The sequence below is a fragment of the Sapajus apella genome, unplaced genomic scaffold (assembly GCF_009761245.1).
Source record: "Sapajus apella isolate SASKATOON/1434 unplaced genomic scaffold, GSC_monkey_1.0 scaffold16, whole genome shotgun sequence".
In the NCBI taxonomy this organism is placed as follows: domain Eukaryota; kingdom Metazoa; phylum Chordata; class Mammalia; order Primates; family Cebidae; genus Sapajus; species Sapajus apella.
In genome coordinates, this window is record NW_022436956.1 from 9,284,204 (window position 1) to 9,307,166 (window position 22,963).

General features: G+C 37.7%; 1 protein-coding gene across 3 annotated transcripts in view; it reads left to right on the forward strand.

The window, feature by feature from the left end:
• The window catches only part of CDON (cell adhesion associated, oncogene regulated), a 99,821-nt gene that overhangs the window by 62,986 nt on the left and 13,872 nt on the right, over nt 1-22,963 (forward strand). For all 3 annotated transcript variants that reach the window (XM_032285020.1, XM_032285022.1, XM_032285021.1), the window contains exons 12-18: nt 3,339-3,542; nt 5,344-5,525; nt 6,007-6,112; nt 10,642-10,764; nt 15,181-15,402; nt 17,445-17,725; nt 20,428-20,507. In XM_032285020.1, the coding sequence (XP_032140911.1) occupies nt 3,339-3,542; nt 5,344-5,525; nt 6,007-6,112; nt 10,642-10,764; nt 15,181-15,402; nt 17,445-17,725; nt 20,428-20,507 (1,198 nt within the window). The remainder of the gene's footprint in view (nt 1-3,338; nt 3,543-5,343; nt 5,526-6,006; nt 6,113-10,641; nt 10,765-15,180; nt 15,403-17,444; nt 17,726-20,427; nt 20,508-22,963) is intronic.

A 22,963-nucleotide genomic window follows, 5' to 3' on the forward strand; every position in this document is an offset into this window, starting at 1 on the left:
CCTTTTACTTGAGTGCTGTTACCTCTGAGGCATGTTTCAGCTATCTTAAGTGGATTATGTATATGAGTATTAATTTCATGTGAATAAAAGTATCCTCTGAAAAACAAAAACCTTACTATTTATTTTTCACGTCCTCTGGCAAATACTGTATGAAATGCTAGAACAGCAAAGATAAAATAATCCTTGCCTTCAATAAGCTTACAGTATATGCCAAGCACAGTGGTACACAGTGGCTCATGTCTGTAATGCTAGTGCTTAGGGAGGCTGAGGCAGGATGATCACTTGAGTCCAGGAGGTTGAGAATAGCTTGGGCAATATAGTGAGACCTGGTCTCTAGAAAAAATTTTAAAAGTCGCCATGTGTGGTGGCATGCACCTGTAGTCCTAGCTACTCAGGAGGCAGAGAGGCAGCAAGATCATTTGAGCTCAGGAGTTTGAGGCTGCGGTGAGCTATGATTGTGCCACTGTACTCCAGTATGGGTGACAGAGTAAGATCGTATTTCTATTTTTTTTTTTTTAATTACAGTATAGTGGATGATATAGATAGCTAACCCCATAACAATATGTGGACAGTGTAGACAAACTAATAACAATTTTGATTGATTACGCTTCAGATTATACCCTTGGTGTTATGGGATCACAAGAGAAATATCTAAGTCACTCACTCAATGTGGACAAGGGTGACTAGAGATAAGAGAGGCTTCTCTGCATTGTAAGCTAAGCCTCAAAGGACAAGGATGATATAGCTAGATGAAACATAAGAAGAGTTTCTAGCAAAGACATCTGCTTGTGCAATAGACAAGTGGCTGACATGTTCTATTTTGTTTAGGGACTGAGGGGTTAGTGATTGTGTTTAGTATGACTGGTTGCTGTGGAGAATGATGCTCTAGTGGGCCAGCAGGTAGGTACCTTGTATGATACACTTCAAAGTTGAATTTTTCCTTGACAGCTATAGTGAACCCCAAGGGATTAAGGAGAAGGGAGGAGTGGCAAAAGATAAGGCTAGAGAAATAATAAGGGAAGTGACAGTGTGGATGGAGGAGGGGGAGGACCTGTATGAGAGATCAGGGGAATGGAATCCACACTGCATGAGAAGGAGAAAGAAAGTGGTGGCTTGAGCACCAGAAGACCATTTACCAAAATAAGTAATAAGAGTTTTTAGGTGAAGATTATGGATTCAGTTTTTGAAATCGTGAGTTTGGAGTTGTCCAAGCAGAGATAACTGTAAGAAGTAATTTATTTAATATTCGTGATAACCTAATAAGGAACAGATTTCCATACCTGTTTTATAGATTAGGAGACTGACATGTGAGGAGGTTATGCACGATGCCTCAGATCATCCAGAAAGTGAAGGAACTGCTTGCTGTTCATGTCCTTTTCTGACTCCAAGTGCAGCCTTTCTTTTATTCCTTAACAGTCACATGCTATTTCTTTTAGATATTGAAGATATTCTTTTCTGTAGAGACATTTTCCCTAATAACTTTCTTTTTCCTATTTGATCTGTGGTGTTTGGTGAGTTTTGATTTCAGATGAGTCAACATAAGGAAGTTGTTTTATTTTCTAGTTTTAAAAAAGAGATTCACTAACCATTCTATTCATTCTGTTTTCTTTGCTTTCTACCTTGAAAGGAATACAGTAAGTATCATTCAGCATTGCCTGCTTTGAATATATTCTTCTTTTATCCCTTAAGCAATTTGTTTTTTAAAATGCTACAGTTTTCTCCATACAAATACCACATTCAACTTAATTTTCTTCTTATGTATTTGTACGGTGAGTTGAAGACATGTGGAGGTGGAAGGGAATTGCTCAGTTGAGGAGCATGGCATAAGCCAGATAGGGATGGGGCTCCCTAGTGGCTTTCCCAAAGTAACTAGTATCACCAAGGCCCAGAGCTGGCCCTCCACATTCCAGCTCTAGAAACTTGATTGTCAGCATGCCACAAGATCACCGGTCTCTCGAAAACCAGCTTATGTCTACAAAATTCACAGATGATCAAGGCAAACTGGAATGGCGATTACTAGTTTACAATGTCACTGTCATACAGACCGGATTATTTCTATCAGCATTCTTTCCTTGTAGGAACCAAGTGGGAAGCCAGTTACAACCACAAGATCACTTGTGTTAGTCTGTTCGTGTTGCTACAAAGGACTACCTGAGGCTGAGTAGTTTATAAAGAAAAGAGGTTTATTTGGGTCATGGTTCTGCAGGCTGTGCAGGCATGGCACCAGCATCACTTGGCTTCCAGTGAGGCCTCAGTGAGGAGAAGCGAGAGCAGGCACATCACATGGTGGGAAAGGGAACAAGAGAGACACCACACGCTTTTAAATCACCAGCTCTCGTGTGACTCAGCAGAGCGAGAACTCGCTTACTACCATGGAGAAGGCACCAGGCCATCATGAGGGATCCACGCTCATGACACAAACACCTCTCCAGTCCCCACTCCAACACTGGGGGATCACTTTTTAACATGAGATTTGAAGAGAACAAGCATCCAAGCCATATCACTTGTCATCAAGAAGAGTTAGATACATCGTTTCAATGGCTGATGAGGTTATTCCTCATGTTTTCACCTCCTGCAGGGTCTAGACCATTTACTTTTTGGGTTAGGACATCCCCTTTCCTTGGCAGTGCTAAGTGAAAACTGCTAGCTTTAGGTCTAGCAGTTTAGGTCTAGCTCCCTAAACCCCTTTTCTACATCTTCACGTGGATCATCTGTTTTCTGGTAGCACCTTTATTTAACACCATATCCTGTCTTCCTGTATTCATCCTGAGCAGCGTTCTCTCTCCCCTTTAGTATCAGTATCGATTTTATCAGTCAGATTTTATCTTTTTTTGCCACTTGCAGTCTGTATTTTGGAGTAACCTCCCTACGGCCTTGAGGTATATTAAGGTAATATGGAATAGTAATAGTATAAGAATTAGTAGATTGCTAAATGTATTTTGTGTAGCATGGATAAAGAAAAACATTTAAATAAGATAACACATAATTGTGAAAATTTATAATAAATTTTATCCACAATCAAACTTGAAGCATTAATACTTACATATTATTTTAGTCATGAATCTAAATAGCATGGTGAAAATGATCATACTCGTCTGCTTTCAGTCTTTCAGAGCTAATTATCAAATTTATAGATGATTTTACTTTCTTTTATTTCCTGTATTCCCATTAGCTTTTTACAGAGGACAGGAAGATAGCTATAAGTGTTATAAACTCTGGCAAAAAGTTTGGTGAAGAACCTTTAATAACGTGAAGTTTGGGATTTATCCCTTTCATTTATCTATGTTATTCCTGTCTCTGACATGATGGGCTATTGAAATGAACGTTTCTGTCTTTAGTTCCAGAAGCACCTGATCGGCCTACCGTCTCCACTGCATCAGAGACGTCAGTCTATGTCACTTGGATTCCTCGGGCAAATGGCGGCTCTCCAATCACTGCCTTCAAGGTCGAATATAAACGGATGAGGACCAGCGATTGGCTGGTAGCAGCTGAAGACATCCCTCCTTCCAAACTTTCAGTGGAAGTTCGTAGTTTAGAACCAGGTAGTGATATTCAAACATTTCCTTTTACCATCGGTGTGAACTTTAGATACATATATTTATATATTTTGAAAGAGGGTCTTATTCTGTTGGTCCAGGCTGGGGTGCAGTGGCGCACTCATGGCCTACCTCAGCCTCTTAAGTAGCTGAGACTACAGGCACTCACCACCGTGCCTGGCTAATTTTTGTGGAGACAGGGTTTTGCCATATTGCCCAGGCTGGTCTTGAACTCCTGGGCTTGTGCAATCCACCTTTCTCACCCTCCTAAAAGTGCTGGGATTACAGTCATGAGCCATAGTGCCCAGCAGATGCATATTTTTAATAATTCATATTTTTTTCTAATTGTTAAAGTATTCATGCTTATTGTATAAAAATGTAAAAATAAAGAAAATATAAAGAAGAGAAGAAATCACCTAAAATCCACCCATTCCGAGATAATCATGATTATTGTTTATATTTCATTATATTTTTTCTTAGCCTTTTTTCTCTTTTTAATACCAACTGGGATCATGCCATAAGTATTGTTTTAATACCTCATGTTCCCCATATTTTATCACATATGTTTTCCAGTATCATTAAAAATTCTTCACAAACTCGACTTTTAGTGGAGATATATCTTTCATATAAATAAATATACCATAATCCACTTGGCCATTCTTTATTTCTGGGCTTCAGATTATTTATTTGCAATTAGAAATAATGTGGTGCACATCTTATATGTGTGTGTGTGTTTTGCTGTGACTGAATAAGAAGAAAATTGCTTGTTATTTGACAAAAAGTGTTTGATCTGATGCTGAATTTCAGCACAGTGGTAATACTCAGTGCTTAGTGTTATGGAAATGAGTCAGTGATGAACACGTGTTTGTTCTCTAAGTTTTGTTTCAGCAGAGGAGCCCTCCCCTCCCAACAAGAATCTTGAGGCTATATGAAGAAATTAAACCATAAAAGAGAAAAAGCATAAATAAACTTTCTGTTCTTTGATTTGTTTAGGTTTCATGGCAGTTTTTTTCTGGACTTTTAAATGTACGTTAGTAGCAAATGCCTGTGGCTGTCAAAACAAGTAACACAGCAGCATAGGGTCCTGTAGGTATACTTGGGAGAAGCATCAGTTTTAAATGTGGGTGAAGCTAAGAAATATTTTGTAGATTGAAAACACTGTCTTCAGAAGCTCAATAATTACTTTTGAGCTATCAGGAAACTTGCTATAGCATTTTAACTTATTCTTTAGGTTCAGTTTTTCAGAATTTCACAATCCTCAACTTTTTTTTTAAGTTCTTAATATGTAATTCAAATAATTCCTTCCACGGTAGTTAAATCTGCTCCCTCTTACCCTGTTAGCAGTGGAACCAGAGTGACATCTGCGGCCGCCCACACAGTGCCTCTTTATAAGTGTATTCACCATATTAAACCTTGCTTCAGTTGTTTCTTTTAAAGAGAAAAGAACTTAGTTTTGGGGACAGATAGTTCAACTAATACTGTGATTGATACTTAGAACAGGATGGTGAAAAGAGCAAATGTCCTCTTTCCTATTCTCTACCTGCTCCTTCCCTGAGATGTCATTAATCTTTTGCAGCCTTCTTTCTTGGTGACTCCTAAGAAGGTTTTGGGATCTTGAACACAGTGCATGGAGCAGCTACTCCCAATTGATTGAAATTGTCAATTGGGTTGAAATCTACCATACAGGCTTTAGATACTTTATTATAGATAGGTACTTAAGCACAATTGCCATATTTTGACTATTCTACCTTTGATTTTCTTAGTTATGTTTTTGTTTGTTTGTTTCTGTTTTTGTTTTCTCTCAAAGGTTCAACATACAAATTTAGGGTCATTGCCATCAACCATTATGGTGAGAGTTTTCGGAGTTCAGCATCTCGTCCCTATCAGGTGGCTGGGTTCCCCAATCGCTTTTCCAACCGTCCAATAACTGGACCTCACATTGCATACACAGAGGCTGTCAGCGATACTCAGATCATGCTAAAGTGGACGGTCAGTAAACATCTTCTTGCATGAGATTTTCTGGTTTGGTCATGGTAACAATCAATTTAATGTTCTCATGACACAATACAGTAAACAGCAAATTTTGAACTTTTAATTGAGGGGAAGTGCAAGAGCACTAATTTTTGTCTGAATAAAAGCATATATTATAAGGAGGGGCAGGGTTAAAAAGAAAATTATTGTTTCCTCAGCTCTCATCCAGGTGTTGTTAACTTAACTGCCATCGTGATTTATTCATTTTGAACCAAATGTGCTTTTATGCTTTTGAACCCAGGGAAATGTAGTGCTTTATTTCTGTTTAACCCTGCAGTAAGCTAAATGCTCTTAATACCTTTGAGTTAAGTTAAAAATGGCCATTATTACTATGTTTGCAAAATGAAACTAGAAAAATGTAAGGTGATAAAGAAAACTTAATGAATGAGAAAGTTACATTTATTTTTGTCTTTGACAAGTCTTTGCTTCTGTTTTTTAGTACATTCCATCAAGTAACAATAACACTCCCATTCAAGGATTTTATATCTATTACCGACCAACAGATAGCGACAATGACAGTGATTACAAGAGGGATGTTGTAGAAGGTAAGTCCCCCTGGCACACTGGAGTCCCTGTCAAGGAGCTTTGGAGAAAGAAGGTTTATAAATATAAAATGCATCATCCCAAGATAAGACAGTACAAAATGGAATGGTGTGTGTGTTACTGCTGTTGAATCTGTCCCAAAGAAAGCCACCTATTCCAATGTAATATATGTAGCATCTTATATTTTGGTTGCAGAAACTTGCACAAACATTTGGGGAAAATATGATTAACCAGTAGTAGTTCATCTGAAAGAAAATTTTGATTTCTGTTTCATTTAAATGAACATTGGCCTGAGTATGAAAATCCATTGCAGTGTTTGGCTACCTTTAATAAATAATATCTCACTCAATTTCACTGGAGTCTGTCCTAGAAAGATCCTGTGTTAAGCATCTTGCTCACTTGTAGAGATGCTGAGAAATTGGAATGCATGTAGAAAAGAAAGAAAACAGCTAAGATGGTGAAGGGTATTGAAACTGCTTTTTAACTGCATTTAAAATAGAATTCACAATTTTGCCTGTGGCCTGAAGGCCCACCTGACCTGGCTGGCCCCTGCCTATACCACATCTCTTGCACCTCTCCCTTTCTGGTCCTTCTTTCAGTTTCCTGGTGTGCACTGAGACATGTTTGCCTCAGGACCTTGGCACAGGGTGGTTCCTGTTGCCTTTACCTAGTTGTGTGCACAGAAAAATTGTCCCACTTTTCAAAATGCTTGACAGAGTCGAATTACAGGGAGTCAGATCTTCCCCATAACTTCCTCTCAGGTAACTTCCTCTTATTTGTATGACACGGTACCTTGCTGTAGTTTCTAACCATACCCTTTATGTTTATTTCATAGCAGTTATCAAAGTTTAAGTACATGGTTGTGTGTGTGTATGTGTTTGTGTGAGAGGGACAGACAGTGTGTGTGTTTGAAACTGTTTGCTTAAACTCTGTCTCCTCTACTAGATAGTAACTCCCTTGTGAGCATGGGACCTTTTCTCCCACTGCTATATCTCCAGCCCCTCCAATGGTGAGGCCGTCAGTATTATATTAATATATGAATGGAGTCCAAAAAGAACAAGGGAATGTCTAACGATATTCAGGTTGAAAAAGACTAGCAGAAGCAACATGATTACTGCCTTCAAGTATTTAAGGATTGTTATGTGGAAGAGAGCTGAGTCAATTGGGGAAGTTGCAAGAAAGCAGTGTCAGAAAGAATTTTCTAACATAGCATTTCTAACATAGGTTCCCCCACAAAGTCATAGACTCCTTAATGTTGAAAGTGCTCAGTAGAAGCTGAGTGCCCGTTTCTCAGTGATACCTTGGAAGGGATTGTTGCTTTGGGAGGAAGCCTTCTTCCAAGGTCTTTTTTTCACTCCTAGATTCTGATTCTTTGAAATGAGAAATGTCCTACTGAATTATGTCAGAAAATTGCCGTAGGCCAAGGTTACTTTCCATATGCCTTCTTGACATCAAATACTGCATATAGTTTGTTTTATAATAAATTACTTGATGCTGTATCACATTTCTTAATATGTTGTAGCAGTCTTTTTCATATTTTTCCAGTGGAATGCTTTTGTAATATAATGAGAAATTTATGATCCAGCTTTTAATACTCAGCACACAGTAGATGCTCCGTAAATGTTTTTTGAATGAAGGAATGATTATTTCTTTTCTTCCATAACTTTTAGTGGCAAAACTATTCTTTGCTGTTAGGACTCACAATAATAGCTGTCTTGTGGGAAAGAAGACCCTGGAAGGGGCATGAGGTGACGTTTGGGGTGGGGGGCTTTCCTGTGTTCTCTTTGTTGACCTAGCTATGGGTACCATGGGCATGTCTGGTTTGTGAACATTCATTCAGCTGCATGGTTATGTGGATGTTTCTGTATGCATACTTTACATCAGTAAAAAGGCTATTTTAGAAAAGAAATGGAAGGATAATATTTAGGTTGGTGCAAAAGTAACAAGAAATTGCGGCTTTTGGCATAACTTTTAATACCAAAAACCGCAATTACTTTCGCACCAACCTGATAGTGATCATTCTCCATTTTGGGACTATCTGGGTCTTCATTTTATTTCATTGGGTTTAGGGCAGCGGGGATGTCAGAATTTTGCTTTTAAAAATTTTTGACAGAGGCCAAACATTTGCCATAAAATAGTTGTAAACAAGACAAATGTAAATAAAATGAGTATCTGTCTCTGTCTCTTCTTTTCTCTCTCGTCACCCTTCTTGGTTCTATGTTCTAGAAATATCCACTAATAAACAGTTTTAAAACTATATTCTATAGTCAAATCTTTGCGCTTTTGCAAACTTCTGTAATATGCATATTGAGCATGGATCTTGAAAATTATTTAAAGAAGCTTTCATATCTAGTAGTAATGTCTGCAAATGTCAGTTTCGCCTTAGGTTCACAGAGAACTTGTTTATAAATGTAATATACTGAGCAGTTAGATGTTTAAGTGGACTTCACTGTGCTGTGTAATTTGCTTATTCTATATTTTCAAGTTTATGCATTTGAAATTCTTTTTGTGGCAGTTGGAAACTATTGGTCTATTTGCCAAAACGCAGGAACAAAACTATTCATTCTTTGTACTTTTAAAAATAGTTTTAGATTACTTCTGTGAATTGACCCAAAATTTAAACTTTTGAAAAAAAAATTAAAAGTCACCAGAAAATGGTTTAAAAAAAAAGTCAAATTGTAGAAGAATATAGAGAATTTAGAAGAATATATGTAGAGAAGGACAATTAAGCTGTCCTATTTTCTGAATGAGGTTCCACATTTTGATAAACTGTAAATGTTTCCAGCACACCAGTGTTTTTATGTTGAATATGTTTATCTTTTAAAGTTAAGTCAATTCCAAGTAAAATATCAGTTCTTCTGATCTTTAAGTCTGTGCTTTGGTTTCTCTCTGAGGTAAATCCTTACCTATTCTAAAATATCCTTTGGGGAAATAATTGCCTGTTAATCAAAGGATATGTGCTGATTGGTCCGTTTTAAAACTAATGATGTATTTAGTTGTCTTATTCATCAATGATCAGTAAAATTGTCTTTGCTGCTATTTCCTATAATTTTAGCCATTGGCAGAGTAACTGTAACAATGGAATATAATCTAATAAGATATGTATTATTTTAAGTTTTTCTCTTATTAGTAACATATCAGAAGCCTAGTTTAATTCCATTTTTATGAGCACTATGAAAGGAAAACTTCAAATCCAGTGTAGTAATTATTCAAGAGAATGTTTCTAGTGTAGGTGAGTGTAGGACTGGGTTGGAAAACACCCAAGGCTAGAGAAAAAACAGAAGTTTTTCGGAAAGCCTTTGGATTTTAGAGACAGATCTATTTCATTTTCAACCAGTTTTTGAGTCAACATCTTTTGGGGGGTTCTTTTTACATTTATAAATGGGGTATAGAACTACTTACTTTTGAGTCTTTCAGAGACAATACTAAAACAAGCAGATTTCCTTCCTTAGAAGACATGGGTCCATACAAGTGAAGGGTTTTGTACTGATGACTTGGAAAGAGGCTTATACTTCCAGATTGAAATATTTTTGTCTGTGTTGAATTAAAAAGGAGTCTGGTGATATTGGTCCTGTCAGCCAAGTAGATTTAACTTGTGTGTGTGGTTTTGTTTTGGTTTTTTTCCTCCCCCATTAATTAATTCTTAAATGAGTTGGGGGTATACTTGAGTTTCTAAGAAATAGTGGAGACCATCTGAAGAGATTTTTCTGCAAGGGATTAAGGGTGCTTGAAGAGTTAATTTAATCTGGCAAAAATGTCCCTGCATATGAAACATTGTCACAGGTCCATGGAAGTAAGAATGAAGAGTGATTTATACCGGGGCGTTCAGTTTAGGAGCGTTTCTAAATGAAATGTTGGCTGTGTGCCACGGGTAACAGAATCATTCTACTAGAGATACTTGTGTGGTTTGGAGATCTTGACTCAAGAGAAAAGCAGGAGTGGGGGTGGTGGCTGAGAGTTTCCCATAGTAGATTTTGCTTTTTGATGATTCTCAGCAGTTTATTCAGGCATTCAGTCATATGTCAGTTGATGTTACATCCATGACAGTGGAATTGAGAATTTTGCTAAGACCATTCTTGTAACTGGTCAGCTGCTCTGGGTAGTGTACAATTTGCTGATCCCGAATGTATTGTTGCTTTTTGGTGGGTGGACATAGTGAATTGACTTGCTGGGTTAAAATAGGGATGAAAGGACTTGAGGTTTCTTTCCTATGCATAAAATTAACACCTATTTTATGAAAGACTCCCACTAATTATTTTTAATAAACAAATATTATTGCCAACACACAGATACAGCTTTAAGTCAGTCAGCTTCTATCTCTTCTCTTTATCTTTTTTTCATGCCATGTAATAGCAATGCTGTTTATGTGTGGTACATTAGTAGAATACTTACTGGTAAGTACATTTTTATTGCACAGACTACTAGATTGTGGTGAATGCTCCTCCAGCCATATTCCGAAAATATTAACTAATTATGTTGACATTATCATTTAGGCTGTATGATGTGTAAAGCCTTTTATTTTTCCTTTTAGGTTCAAAGCAGTGGCACATGATTGGCCACCTGCAGCCAGAAACCTCCTATGACATTAAAATGCAATGCTTCAATGAAGGAGGAGAAAGCGAATTTAGCAATGTGATGATCTGTGAGACTAAAGGTAGGAGAATTTTTGCTTTTCCCCTGGACAGTGATAGAATTCCAACCCCGGATTACTGCTTCTGCCTATTGATATATTTTGGGTGGTGGTGTGGGTGGTGGTGTTTTCTTTTGAGACACACTCCCACTCTGTCGCCCAGGCTGGAGTGTAATGGTGCGATCTTGGCTCACTGCAACCTCCGCCTCCTGGGTTCAAACAGTTCTCCTGCCTCAGCCTCTTGAGTAGCTGGGACTGCAGGTGCCCACCACACACCAGGCTAATTTTTATAATTTTAGTAGAGTTGGGGTTTCACCATGTTGGCCAGGCTGGTCTCGAACTCCTAGCCTCAGGTGATCCACTCGCCCAGGCTTTCCAGTGTTGGAATTACAGGCGTGAGCCACCATACCCGGCCATGACTATTGAGATATTTGCCTAAGGAAATTTCTGCTTTGGATCATTTTCTGGGTGCATACACTTAGACTGTCCCAACAAAAGGACAACATATGGGCTAGTGTACTTGTCTGAAAAATAGTTTACATAATCATTCATCTTGTTATTAATTTCTGTGTGACTCTAAGTAAATCACCTCCCTTCCCTTTTCTTTATTTTTATTATTTTTTTTTTTTAGAGACAGCATCTCACTGTGTTTGCCCAGGCTGGTCATGAACCCTTCCCTTTTTCTTTACGAAGACGATAGAAATATTTGTTGACTACTTTCTAGATTGCTGTGAGAATTAGAGTACTAACAAAAGTTTAAGAATATTAAGGAGAAGTGCAATGTATGTTTAAAGTGGTTTCTTGAATGACAGATATGTAACTTATCTACTTGTTTAATTAAATGTAGTAAAGTTTAGAATTAACAGTTGCTAACTCTAAATTGAACATTCTCAACTTTGCGTACATAGGTGGATTCACTGTAAAATGTTGCTGTCTTTAAGAGTAGAAAGCACCACAGGGAATAACAGAAATAGCTCAGGTAGATGTTTACAAGCAAAAGCACACTTGTCTACAGTCTCAGTTAATCTTCACAATGACTTTGAGAATACTGTCAACTGCAAGGAACACAGAAATCTCCTCTCCATAGGCTTCAACAGTGAGGAAATATGTTATTCCAAAAATAAACAGCCCAGAAGTAGCTAACTCCAAGGTTGTTTAATTCAAGAGACTGAGGCAGGAGAATCACTTGAGCCTCCGAGGTTGTGGCTGCAATGAGCCAAGACAGGGCCGCAGCACTCTAGTCTGGGCAAGAGAATGAGACCCTGTCTCAAGAAAAAAAAGTTCATTGTTTTTTGTCTTTCCAGTTTGCTGTGTTCCCATTGCCAGCTTGGCCGTAAGACTAGCACTGCTGATAGCTCGCCACATGATGCCTAAAGGCTTCACCTTTAGCTGTTTCAATGTCTGTCAGTATCTGTTTTCAAGATCAAGGAAAATTTCCCCCAAAGAACTCCAGTAGATCTTCCCACATGTCTCATTGGCCAGAATTCAGCCACATGCCACCCACAAACCATTGATGAGATTTACTCCAGAGTTCTGTGGGGTTGAGGTAGACACCCAAACAAAATTGGAGCTCTGATAACATGAAAAAGGCTGTGGAGCCATCAGTGTCTGCTACAGGTGATCTTCTTATTCCTTTTTAAAAGTGAGGACATGAAAAAGTAGATTTTTTTTAAAATGAGGAAATGGAGGCTCCGGAAGATTGAATGATAAAGCCAAGGCTTAGTTCCAGCTTTTAAATTCTAAATCATGTGTGTCACTGCTGCAATACTCACATCTTAAGTCCATATTTAAACATATATCCACACAGCTTTAGAGTTACCTTGAGTTTCATTTGTTTAGCATGTATTTGAGTGCCTTTTTGTACCAGACACTGTGATCTGCTAATGAGATACTTGGAGTAAAATTAAATAAAAATGAAATGTATCATCTCTGTCCCCAGGTCATTTAAGAATCTAGCCAGGCAAAACATAGTTATAACTGTTATTTATAATAATATAGCTGTGTTTACAGTAGTCTACCTTATTTTCTGACATTGGTAGGGAAAGAAAAGTTTCTACCTACAGACTTTCAGATCAGTGAAAAACGAAACACTTTCTTAGAAGTGTGAACTATTCATACTGAATGATTTTTATGTAATTGTGTATTATATAATTCCCAGCCTGTTGAGATGGAAGATCTCATGTATTCTTCAACTTTAAAAAAATGACTCTAGGTTCTTGTGAACAATGATGGTTTTATCTTGAGTAATTCAGGAAGGTCTTCAGGGATGACAGAAGCACCGAAGGCTGGCCGTTTTCCCTTCCCACTGAAGATCAGAGACTACCATGATGTTTCTTTTAGTTTTTTGGTTTCTCTGTTTTTCATCTCACCTTTCTCATTTCAGGCTGATAACTGTCTCTTCCTATCAGTGTTAATGGATTTCGCTCACCCTTCAATGCAAGCCATCTGTCCTTGGTCTTTTAACTTTAGCAAGGGGTTGGAAACCAGATCATGAAGCTTGGTAGAATTACAAATGAAATAAGAATAAATAAAGACTGATTAAACCTGAAGGACTTCCCTTTGAGTAATCATGATCTTTAATGTATGATATGGAACATCCATTGTGCCTCTGAAACTCTTTTGTTTACTGTAGGGTAGGCCAGGACATAGAATTGTATAATCTAACATACCACCTCAAATAGAAATTTCCTTTAGCATCTTTGCCAAGTGTTCATCCAGCTTTCAATAGGAGAGAACTCCTTCTCTTGAAATATGACTTCTTTTCTCATTCCCAGCTCTGTTCTGTGTAGTTGATGCTGCTAGAAAATGGAACCCCAAGTTAATGTTGTTTGTTGAGTAGATTTTTAAAAAGCTGCTTTGCTTCTGTGTTTGCTGGGACCATAACAGGAAATTCAGTATAGTAACCGATAATAACAGCAATCGACCACCACCCTGAGCCGAGTGCCTTCCATGGCCTAACTCATTTACCCTTCAATACCACCAGATAATTGATAGAGCTCTTATTAATATCTCCATTTCAAAATGTAAAAACTGGCCTGGCATGTGACTCATGCCTGTAATCCCAGCACTCTGAGAGGCTGAGGTGGGCGGATCACTTGAGGTCAGGAGTTTGAGACCAGCCCAGCCAACTTGGTGGCCGTAAGCATTTCCATTTATCTGACTTGCTCCTGAGAGAGTGGTGTATTAGAAACCCCATCTCTACTAAAAATACAAAACAAAAATTATTCTGGCATGGTGACATGTGCCTGTAATCCCAGCTACCTGGGAGGGTGAGGCAGGAGAATCACTGGAACCCGGGAGACGGAGGCTGCAGGGAGCCGAGATCGCACCACTGCACTCCAGCCTGGGCAACAGGGCGAGAGTCTGTCTCATTCATAAATAAATAAATAAATACTGAGCCTTTGGAGGTAAAAGTCATACAGCTAATGATAAGTGGAGGTGAGGTGTAAATATAGGCTATGTGCTTCCAAGGACTAGCTGCCAACCACTTTGCTCTACTGCTTTTTTGTGACATTTAGAGACTTAAGACCATACAATTTGGGGATGAGAGAATGAGGTTTGAGTCCCACCTGTTATAGCTTTCATTATTGCTGTTACCCAGAATACTGATGCATCTGGTAAAAGCACTGCACCTACATGGACTCCAAAGTCTTTGTTTTTGGAATGCTTAATATTATATGTGAGGTTTGGGAATGTCATTGTTCTAATAGTCCAAAGCCATGCTTTCTAATATTGGTAGTCATTTTTATACACATGGTAGAAGCATAAAATATATAATTCTGAGTCTTGTTTAGCTTAAAATATATCTGACAGAGAGGAGTTTTTGTTCCACCCATAAGTGGAAATACTTTTTTTTTTTTTTTTTTTTGAGACGGAGTTTCACTCATGTTACCCAGGCTGGAGTGCAATGGCGCGATCTCGGCTCACCGCAACCTCCGCCTCCTGGGTTCAGGCAATTCTCCTGCCTCAGCCTCCTGAGTAGCTGGGATTACAGGCATGCACCACCATGCCCAGCTAATTTTTTTGTATTTTTAGTAGAGACGGGGTTTCACCATGTTGACCAGGATAGTCTCGATCTCTTGACCTCGTGAGCCACCTGCCTCGGCCTCCTAAAGTTCTGGGGAAATACTTTTACTTCAACTCTTTGGGCGTCTTCTCCAAGTACAATTAAGCAGATAATCATATAGCAGTTTGGGTTAGACCAAGCACATATGTTCCTCTGCTCTTAGGATTTCTCTAAAATTTTGTGGACTAAAACTTCGGCACACCAGGTTTTTAAACTTTGGAGCTCTCTTTGTGACTCATTGGTGGTCAGATCATCTCAGTAACAAGTGTAAACAGACTGGCTTGCATTCCTAACCAGACCTCCTTCAGAGAGTAAACCATTTCATAGAGTCTGTGTTCACTCTGACGTCATGTTTTCCTTTGTACTTCCACTAGTGAAACGTGTTCCTGGAGCTTCTGAATATCCTGTCAAAGACTTGAGTACCCCTCCAAATTCTTTGGGAAGTGGAGGCAATGTGGGGCCTGCAACCAGCCCTGCCAGAAGCAGTGACATGTTATATCTGATCGTTGGTTGTGTGCTGGGCGTCATGGTCCTCATTCTTATGGTTTTCATTGCCATGTGCCTATGGAAGAATCGCCAGCAGAATACCATACAGAGTAAGTCACTCATAAGTATTTCCTTCTCTTTTTCTAAAGATGAGTAGACAAATATTGTCAGAATAAATATTGATTTCTAACACTTCTGTGTGTTAGTGTCATGGTATGAAACACATTAGATACTCTTCATTCAGAGGGGATGACTTTAAAACCATTTTAGCTGTCAGCCAGAGTAAGTGGAGCATCAAATTAAATTGCCCAGCAGACATAAACACCAAAGCCAAAACTAAGCAGGTCTCTGAGTAAATAGCTGACTTACTGCTGGGAAACTCCAGCTTTGTTGGACCACCAAAGAGGATGCATATTTGAAGCCTGAGCTCTGGAATTGCTGTAGGAACACCTTCACACTGGTGCAGAGCTTGTCAACAGGGAATAGGAAAGCCATAATGAAAAGGCAGGTAGTGAAAACTTCCAAGTTACTGTCAGTGAATGACACTTAACCAATGAGGATAATATAGCCCTGTTTCTACACCTAACGGACTCAAGATTGCTCCAGAGTGGCATCCTCTCCCTGCAGTGTGTCTAGGACTATGTGTGCTTGAACGTGAATGATGGCACTGCTTTGAAATAACAGTGAAATAGAGCCCCCTTTCTCTTTTCTCTTCCTTCAAATCTCTTCACCTCACCATCTTACTTTTCCTATTATCTCAGCTATTATAAAATAGGATAATCAAATCAAGCAGAGTGTTTAGTCTTTGGTGGGAGGAAGTTTTTTTGGTTTTCCCTTTGGCTCCAGAATAAGGAAATGAAAGAAAAGTGAGGGAGGACCCCAGCAGGCAATTCCAGTGGCTGTTAGCCAGTTCTCATGCACGGTCACCTTTTAGTTACTAGTTCTGGGGGAAGAAAGTGCTCTGTTTGTATTGAATGGTGCCTTCCAAGAGATTGGGGAAGAGATGGTGGCTGCATCAGGCTGAAAAGGATGGTGATAATTTGATTTTCTAAATGGTTTTAATGCCATTGCCTTTCATTGTGTGAGTGCATGTTGAATCATTAAAAGAGAAGTATTATTCTGGTCATCCGAGCAGTATTAATCTGATTAAAGTCATCCTACATTGTGACCTGATAATATGTTTAAAAATGGAAAATTCTTAACAGTGGTGTTCATTCAGTGATTCATTCTATATACCAGGCACTGTTCTAGACAGTGGTGGTGTAATGGTAAATAAAATAAACACCATGTCTGCCCTCTCAAAGTGTGTAGTGGGACACAAACAGGTATACTGAGATTACACCTGGGCGAGAGAGTACAGTAACATGGGCAGCTAAGGAAAGGAGGGACACCTAATCCAGTCTTGGCAAGCTCTCATGCCTTCGAAAAATTTATCCAAACTCTGACAACAAGTCCTGTACAGTTTAGATACTGTAGCTTCCAAGAGGTATTTTACTTTTTCTAAATATGTCTGGGAGGTGTGCCTCTGGAAATCAGAGTTTCAAGGCAGTCATTTATATGCTTTTAATAAAAGAAAATCAAATCACCTTTTGCCTTTGGTACTCCACACCTTTCAATTTGGCTATCATGACTAAGGAGCTATATGAATGGTCAGTGACTGTATATACAACTCCATCCTTTTACTTAACAGAGTTGTCTATTGCTACTTGAAATATCCCACCTAAAGCTAGTCTTTTGTTATTGTTTTATACAGTTTTTGTTTTAGCACTTTGAGGTATAATATATAGGAGTTTAAGCATTTTTTCCCAGTACTCTGATTGTTCAGCTTGCCCAATATTTTCATTCTCTTTTGAGTAATTTTTCCCTAGTTAATTTTTCTTCCCATTAACAATCATAATTAACTCAGAGTTCACAGCTATCTCTACACTCTAAGGAAAGTAATAGCAGTAACTTTATTAAAGCATGTCTTACAAGTAGGCTTTAAGTGAACATTTTTTAAAATGTTTTTATTTTAGTCTATTTGTAGTTTCTAAGGGGTTTTTTCAATAAGTTCTTTTAAGCAAGAAGATTGTCCTTTTTTAGTGTCTTACTGTGTGTGTGTGTGTGTGTGTGTGTGTGTGTGTGTGTGTGGCTTTTTTTTCTCTTTTAACAGAATATGACCCACCAGGATATCTCTACCAAGGATCAGATATTAATGGACAGATGGTAGAATATACCACTCTCTCAGGAGCAAGTCGGATAAATGGAAATGTTCACGGATGCTTTCTAACCAATGGCGGTCTCAGCAGTGGCTATTCCCACCTTCACCATAAGGTCCCCAATGGAGTCAATGGAATTGTAAATGGCAGCTTAAATGGAGGGCTTTACTCTGGGCACACCAACACTCTAACCAGGACACACAGGGATTTTGAACATCCTCATCATCTAGTGAATGTAAGAGACCTGACTATAAATAAAAGCCCCTCTGTCCTTCAGGGTGCCAAGTACCAGAACAGGGACAGCATGCTTGGTTTTGTTCAATATAGAAACCTCACAGGTTCCCTTGAATGGAGACAACATCGATCACTGGCAGCCCTTTGATCCAGAATAGTCTTAGTAAGTTGTTTTCTACTGTCAGGTAATAGTTATATTCATCAGTTTAGTTTCATTTTAAAATTATTTAACACTGAAAGTGGAATACTAGCAATGAACAGACTGGAAGTTGTTCTTTATAGATGAAATGGAAATACCACTGGACATAGACCAGACCAAATACTTTAAATTTGATTTATTGAGAGCAGGGTCTTGAAAACACAAATGCTTAGAAGAGTCAGGCAGATCAGGAAATTGAGTGCAGCAGCTGGGAGTGAGGTGGTAGCCCTGGAGGCGATGGCCACCTGGACAGCACAGGCAATGTCTTCAAGAAGCAGCTGCAGTTTGACACTCTCAGTTGTCATGGGCTGAGGGCCTAGTGTTGCCAAATTTTCTGATTTTTCAAAACCTCTGTAAATCCAGGTGAAATTGACATATTTTTACATGCTGGCACCTAATTCAAATTTTTGAAAACTTACTTAGGCCATGCCAAACATCTCTGCAGGCCACCAGATTGTGACTTCCAACCTTTCAAGGGCTTCTTTTGTTTGTTTTGCCCAATATGTTTTGTTGCTGTGGCTGGTAAGCTTTTATCTTTCTTTTTTTTTTTTTTTTTTCCATTTTTGGCTGCTAAGCTCTTTACATTTTACTGTGTTAGTATTCTTTAGCCACAAAGAGTGATAAAACCTTAAGACAACCTTATTTCAGAGGTAACTAGTTGATATCATTAATTTTCAAAATGAGTATGACTAGCATATTTTAGACTTACGCTGGGATTCTCTGCACTAGAAAGTTTGATTTATTATATTGTTTGAATGCACATTTATATTACTTTTAATCAAATAGTTAATTTGTTTAATTGATCAAATTAAGCATTCAATTTCTGTCATTGTTCTGATTACAAATAAATTTACCATGACCCACAATGTGCTACAATTTGAAGAAGCTTAGAGGTTCCCCCCATCTTCAGTTTATTAAAGATTTGTTAAAATCTATTTGGAGAACAAAACTAATATATACTTGTATTTTAGAGCTAGAAATTTTGTAGCTTTCATATGACGTAGCTTTTGTGTGTTATGGAAGAAATATTAATTTGCTTTAATGCATCTCATTACTAAAAGAGAATAATGATTTCATTATTTTGTGTGGAAAGACATAGCATGTGTTCAAACTTTCTAAACTCTTTTTTGTCACCATTCCTAGTCCAAACTACTAACATTGTCCAAGAAAACTGAAGGAGAGAGCATTAATGTTTGCATAGCACATGCTGTTTCCATAAGAAGAAAAAAGGCTAGTGTTTGCTTTAGTGTTTGAACACGGAACTTTGGTTTTTTGAACAATGAATTTCTATTTAAATAATAGGCGCCCCATTCAGTGTACAATTTCAGAAATTATTTATGATTCTAAACTTCGTTTTCTAACTCTTCTGGGTGGGGGAAATAGAGAAATTTTAACAGTGCTAAAAATCATTGCACTAACTTTAACATGTTTAGGGACTCAGAGAAGCACGTAACCCTGCAGGTTGTTAACTCCGTTTTCTGAGCCTTTCAGGTTTGCCCTCAGATGGAATATAGTATAGGAGAGTTCTTTCTCTCGATATTTTCATAGTAATTCTTGTTGCTGCTTGGATCAGAAACACTGAAGGAAATTTTCAGCACTTTTGGTTTGCTTAGACTCAGGCTGCTGTTATGAAATGAATGGAAATGGAAAGTATTCTAGGAAAAACAATTGCATGAACTTTTCCTAACCTTGAAGGCCTGTTTTGGGTTTGGGTGCAGTGTGACAGCCTCTCCCACCCTCATCAAATTCAGTTTTGCTGTTTTTCATCTGAAAGCAGAATTCTGCCTCCGACTATCAGGCTACTTTAATTTTTGATTTCATTTTTGAAGAACCTTGCTGTCCTATCTGTCAAGTGAACATTTTACAATGAGGTATGTGTTAATCTGGGCATTTTTCTTAATTGCTGGGCAGTTTCCGCCAAAAGCAACATCCAAATATTAACACACCCCTTCCAAGTCATTGCTAGCTAAAGATCTACTCCATCTGGAAAAATATATCATGCTTTAAAACTCAGTGTAGTCAAGTGAACAGACCTAATCAAAATAATTACAGGAAAGTGAAGATGACTTTATCATGTGACATCATTCACATAGGTTTTACACCCTGTCTTTCCAGTTGGCATCCCATGAATTTCTTCCCTGACTGCCGGGAAAGGAAAAAATGAACAGAGGCTGTAACATATAATGTATTTTGAGTCCGCTAGATTTAAAGCAAAGTGACTAAACTTTTCCCTTCATTCATTTGCCTTTGTCTGGTAAAGAAATACATAGAAAAACATGGCAGTTAAGTTTTTGGAGTACAGTTTAATATAGCGTAAAAGTCTCCTTTGTGAATATGGTCAATGATACTCAGCATGACATTGCTCTAGGAGTCGGTTAGAACGTACCGTGTGCTCTCTTATGGTTGACATGACTTACATATTTGTGATTATTTGGCTACTGGTATGTGGGCACCTTCAGCATTCATTCTTCGTTTCTTTTTCTCTCACCCTCCTTCCTGTCCAGGGTGGTGGAATGTACACAGCCGTGCCTCAGATTGACCCTCTGGAGTGTGTTAACTGCCGAAATTGTCGAAACAACAATAGGTATGTTAATAATGTGTCTGCACAAGTTGTTGTGAATAAGGCATATGCATTCTTTTATTTTTCCCTTCATCAATGGAAGTTCTTGGAATTTTACCTAAGATGTCAAGTTCAGGATTCGCAGTCTTAAGTTTAAGGCTATTCCTCATTTTTTGCCTCTGCTTTACAATTTTTATCTTTTTGTGCCTTGGTTTCTTTAGCTATGTAGAAACAATCTTAAAGGCTCTGTTTGTCTCTGAAATGTTATTATAGAGGCTTCATGTTTTTTAAAATTTTAAATTAGAGTCATTCTCTGTTATAAAGACTTTATCTTTTCTTACCTTTTATTTTCTACTCTGTGTTATGGGATGTTATGAGGATGAATGGCAGTATGTCTGAGTGTTGGGGGAAGGAAACCTCTGTATATAGGAATGTTTTTTCATAGTAATATTACTGAAATTTTCCTACCAGATTATCCAGTGTTTTTTTTTTTAATTCTTAAAATCTTAAGAAAATTAAGTAGCAAAACCTTGCTTTGAATTTTGTATTTTAATTTTAAAAGTGATATGTACTCACAATATTTCAAACAAGATAGAAATGTGTAGAGCAATGTGGATTTAACACATAGGATATTCAGCAATTTCCTTCTACCTGTCTATATATTAATTCCAAAGGATTGCCAAGCTTTTTGTTGTGTTACAGTTGTTCCAGAAATCTTAGTTCTTTCTTTTACATAATGATGATATTGGATTACATGGTGTCAAAAGTCCTTCCTTTTCGGTTCTAAAACTCTACAACCAAAAAGATTGTATCATAGTTAGTAGATAAATAGCTGGAGTATGGGTTGGAGTTTAGATATTATATTATTGAAATGATATTTGACCTATATATTTAAAATGGATTAACAGGTTAAGAGTTGTTTCTGGGAGTTATTGAAAACAAAACTTGAAGGACCAGGCCAACCACTGAATTAAAAGTACATTGTTTCAGCCTGGGTTTTGAGAGTTGCAGAACAAAAGCAACAAAGCTTCTTGGAGATTTTTTGTTATCATTTACTTAATCTATTTCAGGGTGTCTGTAAAAGAGCCATCTGCCTGTTTTGTGTACTAAGGTTTACTTGTTCCTATTTAAATTCTATATGACCCTGGTCTTGAAAATGTTCATAACATTGAAACCACATTTTTGTTCTGAGCTTTTCATGAACTTTACCATAGTTTGGTAGGCAACATGCTAAAGATCTGGTAAAGATGGTTCATGTACCGGGCGAGTGATCAGATAGATTTAGTTACAAATGGTTTTGCTTAAATATATAATGTGTTTTCTTTTATGGTTCTTGGTCATCAGTAGATCTTGATTCTCCCTGGACGTTAGACTGGTATAACAACAGGCTCTCCGATCTAAGAATAAGTAGACCTGGGCTTTGCCATGGCTTAAACCTGTGATCGTGGGAAAGTTACATAATGTTTCTGAAGCTATTTCCTTAACCAAAAAAGGGAAAATTGTCTAATATAAGATTGCTCCCAACATAATCTGACTGTAGTCTCTGGCAGTTTCCTACCAATCATGTTTTTATGATGAAGTATCATCTTAATATCAAAAATACATCCCATTTCCTTAGAAGGACTTATATGATCTCTGCCATTTAATTGACCTTGGATTTGTGGCTATTTGTATATGTAGTGTGTGTGTGCACACATGTAGTATTTTTGTATTTGAAAGTTTTTAATTATAAGTAGTTTTTATTTCCTTTAATTCCATGGACAATTAGATTTCTATTAATTTTCAAGTTAATAACTTACTGCATTTCATGTATGTGGGTTTTGCTGTTACCTGGGAATTTAGGTGAGTTATCTTCAGCTTGGAACACCAGATTCTTTTTCTTCTTGGTTTAAGTTTTCTTCTTCATGAGGATCTACCTGTTTAGGGAAAGTCTTTATTGCCTGCATTGCCTCCAAGGTTAGCCAGTGTCTCACCTGGATCCCAGGAGCAATTGTATGATTTTGACACTTAATAATTGGATGGATAAGTATCAATAAGTACCTACCTTCAGCTCTGGAAAATTGGAACTATTAAATTTAAAGATTTTTAAGTCTTTTCACGTTTAAATTGAGAACAGGTATCTCCTCTTAAGATCTTACAAATGACAAAATTTGTAAAAAGCTGTGAATGCTGAGAGGTAGATGATATGTGTTTTACTCTCAAAATATACAAAATTGTAATTAATTTATGCTTTTAGAATATTGACATTGTTATTAGGAATAAGTTTCCATTCCTGAATGTCAGCTGAAATAGTGTAAACATTAAAAGAAGCATGATTTCAGTTAAGCTGTATGAGGGCTATCAAGTGGGCCTCATAGAGTTTTTGGCTATTCAGTCAAACAAAACAACACAAACATTTACTGAGCACTACCCAGGCACTGGAATAGGTTCTGAGGTGTTTCCATGTAGAAGGAATGTAAGAACAGTTGTGGAAGTAGGAT